Source organism: Anoplophora glabripennis, unplaced genomic scaffold (assembly GCF_000390285.2).
Source record: "Anoplophora glabripennis isolate ALB-LARVAE unplaced genomic scaffold, Agla_2.0 scaffold3, whole genome shotgun sequence".
NCBI classification, from domain to species: domain Eukaryota; kingdom Metazoa; phylum Arthropoda; class Insecta; order Coleoptera; family Cerambycidae; genus Anoplophora; species Anoplophora glabripennis.
In genome coordinates, this window is record NW_019416486.1 from 647148 (window position 1) to 664844 (window position 17697).

Here is a 17697-nt window from a genome sequence, read left to right on the forward strand (position 1 = left end):
TGTGAAAACTCGAAATAGTACAGTAGATACTGAAATTTTCCCCCATTTCCTTCTATGCAACTTCATTATTCTCGATAATGGTACATGCTACCGAATTTCGACAAGTATACCTTTTTTTGTAGTATGCTTTGGAGCTTACACGACCGTTTAGAAATGTAATTAATTTTGACTTTTAACATATTTTTTTTTCTATTGTACCCCTCCAATTACCTGTATCGGCGACACTACTTTTATTTATGTCAAATTTATGTGATAATGTTAATACCTTCAATCAGGTAATTGGAGCTTATAGATCTGTGATTTAATAGAGACATATAGCTATTTTGATATAAGTTTCTTCAGAATGCGTTACTTTTGGGACACAATAATTAAGGCCTGTGCAGTGAGTTGTAGTGAGCATTTATAAATGTAGCATTTTGTTATACCTCACCTCTCATCTAGAACTATTAGTATCTGTGTTTATTTCCTGCAAATTTCAAATTTGACAGTTGTATTTATTCAGCCAACAGTTCACAGGTTACGAAAATAAAATACTGGTTATATAACAAAAAAACCTTGTACATTTTATACTTTTTACTTCAAACGGTGCTATTTGCAAAAGCTTCATCATTTGAAAACATTCAAAACTCTATAGTCGAACCAATAACCATTTACTTTATAAGCTTTACTTTGTACATGCTCTTCTAAACTGGTTTAACACATCTACTGGCAAGTTGAATATTAAAATTCGAATTTCTTTTTAAATTGCCAGTGTAGCGAGAAACAGCTACTCCGCGGGCTATATGCCCCGACCGGCATTGAATTATACTCTCAACCCCTAGTGCAACAGCTAGGATCGCTCGTCAGTCTAACCCACCAGGCACAGACTGGTTTTGGACTTTCGGTTTTTGAATGGCATAGTGGGAAGTCAGCACGACAGATGGAGCCATTTGCGCTTCGCGTACTCGAATTTGTTTGTCCATTACTGTAATTTATGCTAAAATAACATCCCGACCACACTGTAGATCATTCAGTGACGACCCGATGCAGTCACAGAGAGCAATAAGACTTTCTTTGTGCCATTAACTTTGTTTGCCAACAAGTTTATCGCCGTGATCGGCGCTGGCCCCTAATTCATTTATCAAATGATGTTCTGTCACCGCTGCACTTCCGAGCATTCAACACTATTCATTAGGGGCGCCGCCCGCAGACCCACGCGCCCCCATAAACCGATACCATAATTAATAACAAACACGGCGACGATTCATTTAACTTGCGGCATTGTTAACATCGCTATCTATACAAATGCAAATGTCGCAAACTACTTAGGAAACTCTATAAATCATCCGAATTACATCTGGGAGCAATAACGGCGTTTTAATTACCTCCAATGGAAAAAATTCAGCGGAGAGTTCATTTTGATTGAGCGCAGATGGCGGACCCTTTTCTCTCTTTCTCTCTGAAGGACGAATTGCACCGATCGTTAAGATGTTTTAAGGCGGTCTTAATTTAGCTAACTAGAAAAGTGGTCCCAAATATTTATTTACTTAAAACAGTCAATAGAGAAAAAATAAATTTCAACGTAATATTTAGGTTCGTCAGAGAAAAAGTATAATCGATTCAATTTTAGTTTCTTATCGAAAGTGAAGAGAAAAATTAAAAAAAAGAGACGTAACACAAATTTTTTGATAATAGTGACGCTTAAGGAATCGTTAAGGGTTTAAAGCCAATCGTCTTCGGAATATACGAGTAGTTCAATAAATTTTAAATATCTCTAAAACTATTCGTTTCACAAAAAATGTATATATTTTTTTTCATAACAATATCATAATATTTAAAATAGTGATAATTTGTAATCATAAATCCTAACCATAGTTTATTGTGAAAATGAGGTAAATCTGGAAAAACAATAACTAGAAAAAACGCCTACTGGTATTAGTCCAATCAATAGTTAGAAGAGATTACAAAAAATGCCACCTGGAAACAAAATAAAATAGTGATATAAGATAAAAAAAATTGAGTTTTGTTTTCTATGGCGTATAAACGCCGAAGTTAACCTAAAAAATTCATAAAAGTCAAAAAACGGTTTTTCGCTAATAAAAAAACAACTTGAATTCCAATCGAAATAAGTTAGATGAGAAGCTATTAAAAAACCCTATCGATTCGTGTTTTTAAATATATCGGTTGCTATACTACTTTTCGAGATATATCGAAAAAACCGGCAAAAATTGACATTCCTTGTTTTTGCTGTATCTCTAGCAAATTAAGATTGTGAAACTTGCTGTAAATGTAACTCTTGGCAAGCAAAAAAAAATGCCCTTTTTTAAATTAAAAAATATTAAAAATTTTTCGAGTTATATCAATTTTTCGAAAAAAGGGTTATCTCGAAAATCGACTCTTCTTGCTCGACGAATAGTCGTAGAGAAACGAATCAGGGCTCATTTTTTTCCTTAAAAGTTGTACGTTCATGGTAAAAAAGAGTGATAACGATTTTATTCGTTTCAAGTGTCTAAAAATAACTGAAAAAAGTAAAAATTTTTTGGTCGCGTTTTTCTTGAATATCTTTTTCGAATTTTATTTTTCGATAATGTCTATTACAGGAATTGATTGCTGGCATTTTTACGCGAATTTTTAAAAAAACAAAACGTTACTGTACGAACAAATTTTTTGAAATGACAAGTGTTTATTTACATTGTGATGCATCCCAGTGTGAAAATTTTGAAACACTGGTGTGAAAATAAAATAGGTAAACATTTTAATTTATTTTGTGCCACTATTTATTTTGTGTATAACTGTACCTATTCAGATCATTACAAATTTCTACGGAAACGGTTACACTGTATTTTAAAATACGGAGTATCTTTTTGGAAATAAAACATATATTTTTAATATTTCGTAATTTGCCACAATAATATGGACATTTTTGGAACCCCTGACTCTATTGATAACTCGGCTGGTTTTGTTTATATTTTACACATATCTCATTGCATAGAGAGCATAATTATCAGTTTTTATTACCGGCTCCAAAAGAACAAAAAGAGACAAGAAGATACATTTTCTCAAGGAATACTGTAGTACATAGAACTGATGATAATTTAAAATTCTACTAGCAATTTTTCTATTTACTAGAAAAACATGGAAATATTTACCTTTTTTATGTAGAAGACGTTTCCAGAGGTTTCCAATAAGTTCAACAATTTTTATTATTATTAATATTAACAACGTTTCAGTATTTTAACAGTTTTGATTATATAAAATGCTCATTATTGTGCATTTTACTTTTTACTAAAATGTCAGCTCCAAATTAGTAAACACCCTGTGGATTTCTAACAATATATACTTCTTTTTGTGAAAGTAATAGTTTCAGAGTTGTTTTAGATCTATTTAATTGTGTCCCGAATCTTCTGCGGCATTGTTAGCTGTGTCAGACACTCATACAGAAGTGAATGGAAGGCAGTATCCAACGGTGGAAGAAATCCTTATATAGAAGCAAACGAAGAAGTTCTTCAAAGGCCATCGAAGGAGCTCATGTCCTAAAGTTGCAGACCCATAAGAATAAAATTAATACTCCAGCTTGACGTTGCAGACTCAGAAAAGTCAGATCTAAGGAACATTGGTTTAAAAGCAGATAGCCTAAGAGGAAGAGGCGTTCATGTATTTTTTGCAAGGGTGCACTGTTCACAGTTTAGAATTTCAAAAACTCATAGTTATGTGAAGGATTCACTCTCAAAGTCCACTATGAAGGTCATCTGCTATTCTTCAGCTTTCCATATAAAGTAGCCTTGCCTAGGTTAGGAATAGAGTATTTTTTTAACCATCAACACATCAATTTGAAATACAATTTGCACAACAATGCTTTTCGTTGATTTAGTAGTCAACTTACCTTATTTTCTACGCAAAAAACATCTACAAAGCAACCCTTAAGTGATTTTTCGCCGCAAGGGGTTATTTATTTAAAATTATTTAAATGTCTATTAATCAACTGGGTAACATGTTTGTTTGTTAATTTACCAACATAATCCAATATTCAAGTACATTCTGACAATACTAAGCTTATACTAATTTCGCGACATTGTTTTAAAATAGGACACTTCATTGTATACAATTTCAATATCACACGTTAAAAAACTTTTACAATAAAAATATGAATGTGACTTTCATGTGCAAAATTTTCAACTTTTATCTTATTTTACAAATTCCAGAATATGTTTACTAACTGAAATTGTCGTTACCGTAAAAGCAATTTCCGCCATTACGTAAATGTAAATTTGTTTCATACTGTTAGATATTTATTTATTCTAAGCTGATGATAGTGCTATTTGCGGAACTTAAAAAAGATTAATTGCTAGTATGTATTTTTGATAGTGCTCCTACAGACAGAAATACAAACGGTCCCGTAAATAAGTAATTGAAAGGGACGCAAAGTACCTCGTTAAGAGAATAATATTTCCCTAACGAGCTGGATGTTGTTAAATTATTTTCTTGTTATCTCTCAATCTAGTACAACAACAACGACGCAATTCTGACGCTTCATGAACCTTCATATAAATTTTATATTTAGGAATATTTTCTTTTCCATAAACAACAGTTGCAAGTGAGAGGTAAAACATAGAAAAAACACTTAGTAGATACGGAAATGTAACACCCTGTATATTTTAACAATTTGGATGGATCACTTTCTTTCGATTACAGTGATAATTAGGGCTGTCAGAACTGAGCCGCGGGACATAGGCGTACGCATTATTTATTAAAATGCAACAAATTTAATTGCCCACAATATACCATAAACACCAATAAATAGGAATTAATTACGCAACATCCGCACGATAACAGGCAACAGTATACTAACGTGACGTGAACATGAAAAACATTCTGAGGCAGCGTCTCGCCCATGTCACGATTGACTCGCTTGGCACGCCATTTAATTGCAGCTCTCTCTGACAGTCCAAGTGATAAGGTTTGTTTGGTATACAGGGTGATTCACATTTTATGGCTAGGACTTTAACCATCGATTGGTCTCGTCAAAATAATGTCATTTTGAAGTATACATTTTTTCTTCCAAATGTTTCCTTTTAGAGACATAAGCTCTTGAGAAAACTTTTTTTTTTTTGGTTTTTATTAATTTTTTCTTAAACGATGAAAGCCATTTGTTTGATATTTAGTATTAAGTCTACGTATGAAAAGCTCTATCGATTTTACAAATTATTGTGAAAATATATCAATCATAGGCGTCCGTAAGGGACTCTGATAACCTCTATTTTTAATATAATTTGTACGCCACTGGCAATTTTTCAAAATGAATATATTTTTTTTACATTGCGGGCGGTTTATTCTACATCAAAAAGGTCTCTTACTATTTTTAAATGAAATGCTTTAGCTGTTTTTGAGAAAAATCCCTTCTTGTGGATTTATTACATATGAAATGATTAAGTTTTTCAAAGAAGATTTAAATTCTTTACTCGACGACTTACCATTACTTCTAAGGAGAAATATGTAGATTCAGATGGCTCTTCGCTCCGGCTCATTGTGGTCTTTAAATTAGGCAGTGGCTTGGGGAGCTCTATCCACGTCCTTAGATTAGGTGTATTTTGGAAACAAATCATGCAGAATCTGGTACCGGTCGTATTGCTTGGCCGTCACGATCGCCAGATCTAAATCCCATGGATTATTTCGTTCGGAAATTTATTAAAGAAAGGGTGTACCAGTCTGTACTCTTGAAATGTTAAGAAGACGAATTGAAAATAATTGTGAAATTCTTAAACGCAACCCCAATATGATTATGAGAGCAATTCAAAGCTTAATTAGGCGATGTGAGAAATGCATTGGGGTTCGAGGACCACATTTCGATCATCTGTTGTGATACTATTTATTTTGTTCTATATTGTTAGTGTTATTTCTGTTTGTTTGTCAATATTAAATATTTTCTGTTTGAAAAACAACCATTTCACATGTAATGAATCCATAAGAAGCCATTTTTCTCAAAAACCAAGCATTTGGTTTAAAAGTAGTAAGAGACATTTTTATTGTAAAATAAACCGCAATGTGAACAAAATATGTTCATTTTGAAAAATTTCCTGTGGCGTAGAAATTATATAAAAAATAGGGATTATCAGAGCCCATTTGATTTATTTATTGATTTATTTTTACAATCATTTGCAAAATCGATAGAGCTTTTCATTCGTCCACTTCATACTAAATATAAAACAAATGGCTCTCATAGTTTAAGAAAAAATAAATAAAAACTAATAAAAATTTTTTTCAAGATCTTATATCTCTAAAAGGAAGCCTTTGGAAGAAAATGTTTATACTTCAAAATGTCATTATTTTGCCGAGATCTATCGATTCAGAAAAAAAAATTAATTATCCTGTATAGTATCTAGGGAGAGAAGAGTCAATGTCGATATCGCAAAAATTATTTGATCACATCTCCCCTTCTGTTAGTTAGATTCATACAACCTTATCTCTGAAATCGTAAGAAAGTGTTCTATCTAAATATGTCAAAATATACAGGAAAATTTGTACGACTTCAAAAATAATAACTGCAATTGATGTGTAAAATATAAACATACTATATATTTGATTTCTGTCTCTAAACGGCATTAAAATCAAAAGGCCAATAAGTATCGTGTAAACAGTATTTTTTATTGTTTATAGCCCACCTTTCGTTGCTGTCAACTAAAAAAAACGCCGTATTGTTGTCATTGTTAAAGTCCCCATTTACCAATCCTATTATTATGGTTATGTTTCCACCACGTCCTGAGTGACATAGCAATTTATACCTGCGAACACTTAAACGATTGTGGGCATTAATTATTCCAGTATATTTATTACTGAACCCTTATTATCCAGTACGGTTCACTCTCGACGTGCTTTTTTTAACCGCGGCGTTAACGCGGCACAAGGCCAACTGTGAAATTGATATATTGACTTCATCGGAATACGTCAAATATACCACCATTTAAATTACTATTTTATCGACAGAATTTATGGAAAACATTGGAGGGTCATTTCCGTAAATTAGACCCTCTATAAAATGTTATGTAAACAAAAAACACTTTTATAATAAAGTCGGTAAATAGTACGTTATTCTATTACAAATATATTAAGATAATTCGAAAAATTAAAAAAAAGTACTACATGCCCAACTAGCATTTAATTGTATCAGCAGTATATAGTGTACTTATAGCAAGTAATTAATAATTATTGAAAGTATCCAATATCTAAAATGTGCATTGTTTATGTGAACAGTAAAATGTTAAGAGAAGAGGTACGAAATCGCAATTTATTAATTTCTTTAGAAAAAGTACTGGAAAATATTACATTATTACAGTGAAAAACATTGTAGATTAACGAAGGGAAATATAGCAAAAAATCGCTAAAACCAAATTTGGATTACTTCGATAATGTTCAAAACTGATATGTTGAAAAAAAAAAACGGCATTTATACTTAGACGTATCCATAGAAAATTCCATGAAGGTGTGGTATATACTGTGCGGCAGCAAAAGTTTGCCTAAGGTTTTGTATACCACAGTGACGCAAAACGAAGACCAAGCAACGACTGCTGATGGAACGTCATGATATCCAAGACTTGAGGTAAGTTTTTGAAGAAAGAAAATAGTATCGTGAAGAGATCAATTGTTTATATGTATGAGAACTATATTCATTATTCGCACACCCATGAAAATGTATGGTGTGATGAAAGGATTACAAGAAAGACTTGTAGCTAAAGGTCTACGTTTCGTCTGTATGGGAAAACGGTTTTATACCAAACCCGAAACTAAATTTTAGATCAACAACTAAGTGAGGGGACTATCATGATGACATGAACTATCTCAACCACAAAAAACGAAACATGTTACCGCCATGTTCTGCATTGGTGATTTACAATGCACCATATCACAGTATGCAAGCTGAAGAATGTCCTACATCCGCAAAGAAGCAATGGTTACGAAACAAAGAAATTCAATTTGCGGATATGTTAAAAGTAGTTATGTAATATAAAAGTGAATAAGCCCACGTTGAAGATATAATATGGAGTCAATCAATTATAGCAAGGTCTGAGACAACCACCATACATATCACCCTGATCTTAATCCTATCGAAGTAAGGTTTCCTGCGGATCTGGGTATCTCGTGAACAAGATGAGTTTGGTCAAAGTATAGTGTACAAGACAACTACAGTCTTTGGTAAATGCTATTAATCAATTGCAAGATGGTTCAGCACCAATTGGATCAAACTTTTTATATAGTTGATGACGTAGAAATGGCGTTATAAAATTTAACAAATGCCTTTGTGTCTACGTGAGGGAAAGCTACACTTCAGGAAGTATTCTGCAACCAGTATTTTAAGAATGCACGTATTAGACGTAGAACACTCCATTTCAAAGTAAGTTGCACTTTTCCTCCATCAACGTTGCGTTTGTATTGAAGGAGACCATTTTAACAAGATACAAAGCTAATACATACTATTATGTTTTGAATATATAACGTTTATTGACTCATGAATGTTTATATTTGTTTAAAATTTGGACTTGCAATTGATTGTTACTAATGTAAAGTAGACTCAACTTCTGGATGAGAGTTCCTATAATTTCATTTACTTTTATAACTTGCTTAAGCTAATTTAAAAAGAAAGATGTTTTAAACTTTACAAATATGGATATATTACACTTTTGTCTGTAATTGTGATTATACGAGTATAATTGACGATTTTTATTCTTATCCTATATAAACAATAACATAAAATTTCCCCCTTATAAAACTAATGTTACAGTACTATGATTTGTTTTTGTACTGTTGACATGTCAATATTTTCAAAATAAAAATTCATAAAAGTTTGCTTGACAAGCTACATAGCAACGTTTCTTTTGTTTTTACGTCAATAAAACCAAAATCCGAGATCATCGTAGCTAGTCTCTTATAAAATCCTGAAGCAGTAACATCGTCAGTTTGCTCCCAAATAATAAATAAAAATCAATTAAAATCAATAAGATTATGGACCTATCCAGTCATCCGTGAGGAGAAAAGTCATTGAAAGCCAGTAGTGTCAAAAATCCGAATTACCCAGTGTTCATAAAATGTCATTATCCCGAAAAATCCATGATCATTATTATCATTTAATAAAAGTGAAACCCAATATCTGAACTGGTCATAAAATTGGAAAATTAAACAAAGTGAAAAATAATAAAAAGTGCAGTGCATTTGTGGCAGGAATCATCACGGCAAAGAACAAGCAGAACGAGTTTCCAGATGTCAACGTGGGGTTCCACTGTAAATACCAACTAAGGACCCATTGCTGCATCATATTGGAGATTATATAACCACCGAAACCACACAATGCATTGTAATTTGTCTACACATTGGTCAATTTATGTTTGCAAACTTTGAATTTGATTCGTATAATACATCAATTCGTAAAATTTCAAGGATATGCATATGACAAAGACATATTTTCATTTTCCAAACATTGACAAGTCAACAGTACAAAAACAAATCATAGCACTGTAACATTAGTTTTATATGGGGGAAATTTTATGTTATTGTTTATATAGAATAAGAATAAAAATTCTCAATTACACAATCACAATTACAAACAAAAGTGTAATATATCCATATTTGTAAAAGTTTAAAACATCTTTCATTTTAAATTAGCTTAAGCAAGTCATAAAAGTAAATAAAATTATTGGAACCCTCACCCAGAAGTTGAGTCTGCTCTTTACATATTTAACACCGTTAAATTATATTTAAATTTGTTATCAAACCATACAATTGTCAAACGCTAGTTGTCATAATTTGTATCATTCCACTTTCTATTTTGTGCCCTTGGGGAATTTAAAAATATTTAAGTAGTTAACTGGACTTATAAAACAATTCTGTTCTATTCTACGAAGAAAATAATAACTCACCCTTGTACTGGACCTTGTTGAAAACACTGGTGATGATCCTCAGTTCTGGATTTGGCATGTCACCAATCTGCAACCGTGACAAGAATACATTTAACCTGATATTCACTGTGTGCAGAAGGGCATTCCCCAGCCCTTGCCCATCCCAGTGGCGTGACTGAAATCACTTCAGCTTCTTTCACCTCTCGCACATGCCACACACGCACGACATTCAAACGAGGCATTTATTAAAAATGTACTAAAACATATGTAAACGGTGGAAGTCGTAAATCTGATTAGAAGAACGGTACCGTGAAGGAGTTACTTTGTCATAAAATACTCTTCTGGTATTTCTACAATGTATTCGTTCGTTCGCGACATATTTATCTCTAAAAATTAAAATTTTTTAAAATTTTAAAGTTTCAAATAAGTATCTTTCTAAATTAATAAATGTTCTTAAATAGTATTTGCCAGAGGGATTAAAAGTAGAGATTCGGAAAGTCTATTCCAAAATAAACCTAAAGAGTATGGAAATAACATATTTGTACAAAATTTACCTACACATTCCAGGTGATTTCGAGTATGAAATTACTAAAGTTTAAGTACAAATCAACAAAAGGTAAATGTCATAAACAAAAAAAAACAAATCTTAATATTTCAGAAGTAAGCAACGAAAAATAAATATTAGTTCTCCGTAACCAAAAATATTATATTTAAAGCGTTGTTTGAACCAAATTTTGACATAAAAGTAAACTAAAAAAACAATAGTGGTTTTAAAGCTTTCACTGTCCGTACTTATATTTAAAGTGCCATTATTTTTAGGGCTGTTATGCCATGTCCTATGTATTTAGTTATCGCCAATCACATTGCACTCTGTTAGCTCTAGATAGGAATCTTTGAACTGCCTTGTTGTTTTCAATAAGTTCTGTGGGGGCAGATTGTAGTTGGACAGGGAGAAAATTATAACTACAATACTTATGCCAAAAGCATCAAGTCACCTTTATAAGCATTACAATAAAATGGAACAGACAATTAATCAAGGCAACAGCACACCATAAACATCTTAACAGGTATAACATCATCACCCAAGATAAATGTCTTAATTTTTAACTATTTGGAAAGCTCTTTTAGAGAAGAATTATACAAGAACAACCACTTTTATTAAATAAACTTTATAGCTTCTGAATGAGTCACCTTGTAAACAGGATGTCCTGAAATTAGGAGCAAAAAAATAGGATGAAGTCTTCATATAAACATAGGTCCACAACTGGACCCTAAGGGAGCTAGAGCCTCTTAAAGGGTCGGCCCTGAAGATGACTTTTGTTCAATATTATCGAAACGGCTGGAGGTAAAGTAATGCAATTTTGAACATTTAATCAACTTTTTATGCTGATTTCGAAAATTTACACGAAATGTTCCATTTTATTGAGGAGTGTGTTAAACAGGACCATCTTAGGATATTAGAGACCCAACTTTTTTGGCAGAAATTGTTTTTATAATGAGATCACAAAAATTCAAAATATGATGCTTTTTACATTAGGAAGGTACTCTTATTTCCAAGGTATGTCAAGTTTTCATGAAAAAGGGTACCTACCAGAAGCTATCTTTGATACATTAAGTTCTTTTGCAGAGAGTTAAAACTGATAATAGAAATAATTTAATCAAACGTCAACTTAAAGTTTAATTAAAAAATAATTTTACATTTACCAAACTTCGCCATTTTAGGGTCCACTTGTCCTATACAGGGTGTGGCGTGTATAATCTATAAAAAATAAACTACAGCTTCCTAATAATATTTGTAATAGAAAAGTCTTATACGAAAAAGTTTTATTTTTGCGTTTTTTTTCGTAAAAGTTCAATTATGGATCAAAATATTTTCTCTGGAACGGTCCTGTCCATATGCTGTACGATGAGTTACGTACTGTACACCAGCCACCATCTTAAATGCATTGTTGTTACTGCAAGAGTTCGCAAACAAAACCACATCCGTAAGCATCTGTAGTTGCCAACTGCGTGCACTAAACAAACTCCATTAAAATATGGAACAAAATGAAATAAAACTTACCATTTCTAAAGAAAATGTTGAAATTGATTCCCATTAGCGCGGATGTAGACATGGCACCGACGCACCCAATTTTGGCGAATATTTTCCCAATGTCCAGGTATTCAATTCTTCCACCTCAGCAATTGGAGTATTGCAAACCAATGACTTCAAGTGACTCCAAAGATAAAAGTCCATTGGAGTTAGATCGGATGACACGGTGGCCACGGCATAGGACCAAAGCGTCCAATCCATCGCTGAGGAAACATTTCATTCAAAAGTGTCGTTACTTCTCGAGTACTGTCTGGAGGAGCTCCATCTTGAAGATACAATATGCGTGCCTGAACTTGTAATGCCACATCGTCCAATAATTCAGGCAACATGTTCTCCAAAAAGTCCATATGTTGTCCATTTAGTCATCCTTCAAAGAAATAGAGACCCACAAATACATCGCCTATTATGCCAGGCCAAACATTTACCGAGAACTGATGTTGAAAATGAGTTTCCCTAATCGCGTGAGGACTTTTATCGACTCATATGTCCATATTATGGAAATTCACTTCATCACGGGTAATTGTCGCCTCATCTGAGACACAAACATAAGTAGGAAAGTCTACTTGATTGGCACATTGCCGTAAAAACCATCTGCAAAGACGCATTCGTTGATCACAATCCGGGGGTAAAATATGTTGAACTGGTTGCAGATGATAGGGGTGCAACAGCTGGCGCCTTAAGGATGCGATGTACGGTACGAGATGAGGTTCCTACTTGCTGTGTGAGTCGTCGAGTACTAATTGTGGGGTTTTCGTCAAGATTTTCCAGCACTGCATCTTCAACATTAAGATTCACTTGCTGATCACGTCCTTCTCCTCGAAGAAGAACACGTCCCGTATTTCGCAGCCGCTGAATGCACTGTAGGATTGTATTTGCACATTGGGGGTAACGTTGTGGCCATCGTTTCCGGTACAACCTAGTCGCCGCGATCGCATTTTCACCGGCTGCACCATACACTAACACCATATCGACACGTTCGGAAATAGGAAATGCATTGTTTTCTCAGTTCATTTTAAAACTAGTTTGTGTACAAACTAAAAAATTAGGTAAAGTAAGAAATAAGAATCCCTTTTTTAATGTAATCGGCACGCTCTTCTTATTTTTTACTTCATTATAAAAATTGCACTGTCGCTATCGTGTAATTACAAAACAAAAACTTTTGACTGGAATCTTTCACTTTTTAACACTGATGGGTCGATGGTCGATGCTTAATATTTAATAATTAAGTGAATAATGAATTCAATACAAATACAAAATCAGTTGACTGCACAAATTTTTTGACAAAGTAACCTAATCTTCTTTTAGTATTACTAGTATTACATTATATCGACTTAAATTATAAGGTTGCATCTCGGGTCGCATAAAAACATTTCCAAAGTTTTTAATAAATAACACAGGGTCGGCCTTCATTTTCGTTAAATAAATGAATATAGAACTTTTTCGTATAAGACTTTTCTATTACAAATATCATTAGGAAGTTGTAGTTTTTATAGATTATACACGCCACCCCCTGTATTTATATGAAGTTTTCGTCCTATTGTTTGCCGTAGGATAACCTCCGGAGAGTTGCTCCTAATTTTCGGACACCCTGTATAGTCACTATAAAAATAATAATATATGTCTTCGAGTGTTTTTAAAAATAATTACCAAAATATATTGTATATAAAATTATATTGTTCTAAACCATATCTTTATGGAAACTTTTATTGAGAATTTCTACTATTGGTTTAAAACACTTCGTATAAACGTAAAATAATTGTCAATCTTTTTTCAATCTCCGTTACTTTTTTCGTACCTTTACATATTTTTATGAAAATTCATTCACGTTCGAAGGAAACGTTCTCACTTTACGAAAAAAAAATCATTGAAATTTTTTCGTATATCAAACTATCACAAAAACTCAAGTACTCCTAAGCAATAGTCTGAAGAACGAGCGGTAGATGGTATGTAAAAATCAATAACCGATTCGTTGCGTTAGGAGAATTGAAAATGTAGAGAAGAGATGTACCACCCACCTTCATGATGTAACTCTGAAGTTTTATAATATTTTCGTAGAATTTTTTTAGCAACGGCCAATTATTGCAAAATTTGCATAATTTTGCAGAATTCTTTATGTTCCAGTTCAAGTTAAATTTTAAGTTTTCTTTCAACCTACGGAGTTTTTACATAGTTCTTAAAATTTTACCGATGCCGATGTTCCAAAAAATTCAAGCTGGTTTATTTTCTTCGAATATTAAGAGGGGGTGTTTGTGCGTGGTGTTCTACATATTTTAAATTATCTTACAAGTTTTATTTATAAATGTTATAAATATTCATTTTACTTTCAACCCACTGAATCTTCAACTTTCAATGATGTATTGAGAAAATTCAAGTAGGTGTTTTGCGTGACCTTTTAACATTTTATTAATACCATATACATTTTGCGGCACAGCCAAAAAATATGCGATGATACACTTACTTTCTTTTTAAATTAAATACCTTATTTTAAATTTTCAAATAATCAAGTGCTAACATTGACCTTCACCGGAAAACTGTGTTTGTCAGTTACAATCATACCAGGAAAATTACATGCAAATGTATTATGCATGTGTAATATGCAAAAAAGGTATTTCCTTTGTGGTCGTGACACTCTCGTAAGGTTACATAAAATTTGTTTTTTTTTTCCAGTTCTTGGAAAGGTTATTTCCAGAGCACAGTACTCCTATTAGATCGATATTTACTCCACAACACATGAAGGGTTTATCAAATAGCCCGAATGGAGTGTTAAATGCATGTCAGCCAAATTGAACACAAACATTTGAATTCGTCGCTCTGCGGGAGTTATTACGAAAATATATTTATCGCTAGTTAGATGGAGATAAGTTCTTAAAACAACAGTGGTAATGTGATACGAGCAGCTGAACATTATCTAAATGGGGTCGGATAAAGTTTTCATTTCCAAAGGGCTTCACTGAAAGTTGAGGACCTACAAAATTAGTTTGCAAAGATGAGTACTTCTAGCAAGCAATTTTTATAAATTATACAAATTTTAACGGCCTATGCAGGCTTTTATTAAAAATTTGTTAAACTGCAATTTTGAAAAAAATATTTTGTATTATTATATGGGGAAAAGATGGCAGGGAATTGATTTTTAAAATTTTTGTATTCTATTATTGTAGAGTCTTGGAAAATGATAAATTGATACAATGTTTTTATGAACTTTCTATGTAAACAGTAAGAATTTTGGGTATTTTCTTCCTCTAGAAATACACACGAGTAAGTTTGTTAAACGTACTTTCTATATCAACAAAACTGGGTTCAAAGCAACAAACAAATAGTTTTTTTATACGTAAGTACATTTAACCAGCACAGTAGTCTGTATAGCACAATACGTACTTTGTTACAACAACAAATTGAAATACTTAAAAGGCCACAATGCCCGTAGTATATTTCTCAACCCATTACGCAACAATAAAAAGTTTTTCAGCTTTTCCGGCGAACGGCCGTAGTTACCAGCACCTTTACTTTTACTTAAATACTAAATAGCCGTGTCGATTTCTCCCTTCTGTCACGATAAAGTGATTTATGGCAAACAGATTGATATTGGCCTCGATTGTAATTCTATGTTGGATACACCTACGTCAATCAGGTGACCCTGGGGAAAGGGAAATTTTTTTATAGGCTGCTTAATCAATTTCTAGGCAGGTGAAAAACACGGAATTAGGAATGTATAACTAAATAGCAGTTTTTCATTTATTTGTATATTTATAATCGGTGTGGCGGTGTGTTCTACTTAAGTTTATTAACAGAATCGCTAGCATTACAGTAATTAAACATATAAGGTCGTAAATTTAGAATTAATTTACTGTCATGGAAATCGGGACAGCAATCCATAGAATCATATGAAATCTACCTAAAAATGTTTGAGTGGAATGATATACGACTGCGATGAATTCATTATTAGACGAAGGCAAGTGCGCTGTTTTTTAAAAGGAGTTGCAGAGGAGTTAGTGTACGGTAAATAAATGGAGAGTTTTTAATAATGTTCCAACAACAGTAATTCTTTAATTCTCTTTAATAACCACAAATACATTTATTTCATATAAATAAATACAGGTAGCGTACCTGGAAAATAATTAAAGTAACCGGTAGATAATTTTTTTTTTTACAGCAAAATGACCTCCATAAAAGTTGTAGAGGATTAAATTCTGAACAACTTTTCTCTACAAAATTTTTTGTGTGTCTAATACTTAACGAGTTACTGTGCATTATATCACAAAAATTGGGCACGCCGGAGGGGTGGCCTTGTAAATATGTTTTTACAAAAAAATTACCTTCATAAAAGTTGCCGAAGATTTTATAGAAGTCATTTTGCTCTAAAAAAATATTTAGGAAACCACCCCCTTAGCGCAAGTCATATCTGGAGTTCGACTGTGATCTTTTGGTTGGATATTCAGGAGGCAGTCCCCAAGCAACCCTGAAAAAATTATCCTGTTTGAAATTTTTTTGCGGCCCTTATAAGCCGAGCACAACGTTATTGGATTACTTCACTTTTTTGTAAGCAAGCAGGAGGCGAGAATCTTAGCGAAAAATGAAGACTCACGAATCACAAAAAAAAACGTACTTAATCAGCAACAATTTACCTACATATATAAGCCAACGATAAAAAATGAGTTTTCTATCTCAACGGTGCCACTTGTTCAGAAACCTTCAGCAGTAGAAATGTGTTTATAGTCTAGGAGCCAGATAGGGTTCCGTAGCTAATCAGAGTGCCACGGCTGCAAACAACTTTTTGTCAAGTATTTTGAATCCAAAAAACTGGGTCGCAAAGCCTGAAAGTGGTCAGTTTAATTGTTATTAACAAATTAAATGTTTAAATAGCTGTAAAAAGTTTATTTTTATAGCTGGTACAATTTTTTATGCGTTAATAGTTACGTTTTATCATAACAAACATAGTTTTTTGAAAATTAAAAAATATTAACTTTAACCAAAGTTATTGTAAATTTAGTTCAAATATCTTAATTTTCCGTCTCGGCGCACACCAATTTTACCATATTTCAGGTTTTATAGGACGGACTGAGACGCACGACATCTCATTTTAAAGCTTGAACTTTATTTTACAAGACATGTTAGTTCCATTTATTAATTAATTGATTTAACAATTAATGGCATCTTAGAAAGTTGTGTAATTCCAAGAAAAATGCTGGTTTTATTTGTTTATAAGGCTTTTCTTATTATTCAACTTCGATGAAAAGCCAACAAAGTCGCTCTCGGCGTACGCGCGCTCGATCGAAAGATCAGAGTGGAAGTGCACTATATACTTATATGTTTTTTATGATAATCTATTTATTAAACAAGAAATACAAACCATTCGGCTTTGCAAAGAGATCCTATAAACTATTTGACCAATTATCAATTTTGGAAAAGGTAAAGAATACAAACGATATTTTGGTAAAGGTTAAGGTAAGAACTTTGAAAAAGGGTCATTGTAAATTTTATTGTCAAAGCATTAATAAAATTAATAATATAACCGGTAGTTTATAGTATATTACGTAATAAGTGTTGTAAAAAGCATTTTACGCACGAATGGAAGTTACGCACGACGCCGCGTAGCGGCGAGTGCGTAATTCTGAGCGCGTAATTGCATTACACCACGTATTACGTACTATACTTTATCTACGACGACTACTGTAAATACTTAAAAACACACCGTCTGCGAACAATGTAAGATTCCTATTTTACGTACGGTAAAAAAATCGCACA

The 17697-nt window shown here is 32.8% G+C and overlaps 1 protein-coding gene across 1 annotated transcript in view; it reads right to left on the bottom strand.

Moving 5' to 3' along the window:
* The window catches only part of LOC108917918 (carbonic anhydrase-related protein 10), a 461749-nt gene that overhangs the window by 116713 nt on the left and 327339 nt on the right, over positions 1 to 17697 (bottom strand). Inside the window, exon 6 of the mRNA XM_018724730.1 lies at positions 9885 to 9951. Coding sequence (XP_018580246.1) covers positions 9885 to 9951 — 67 coding nt within the window. The remainder of the gene's footprint in view (positions 1 to 9884; positions 9952 to 17697) is intronic.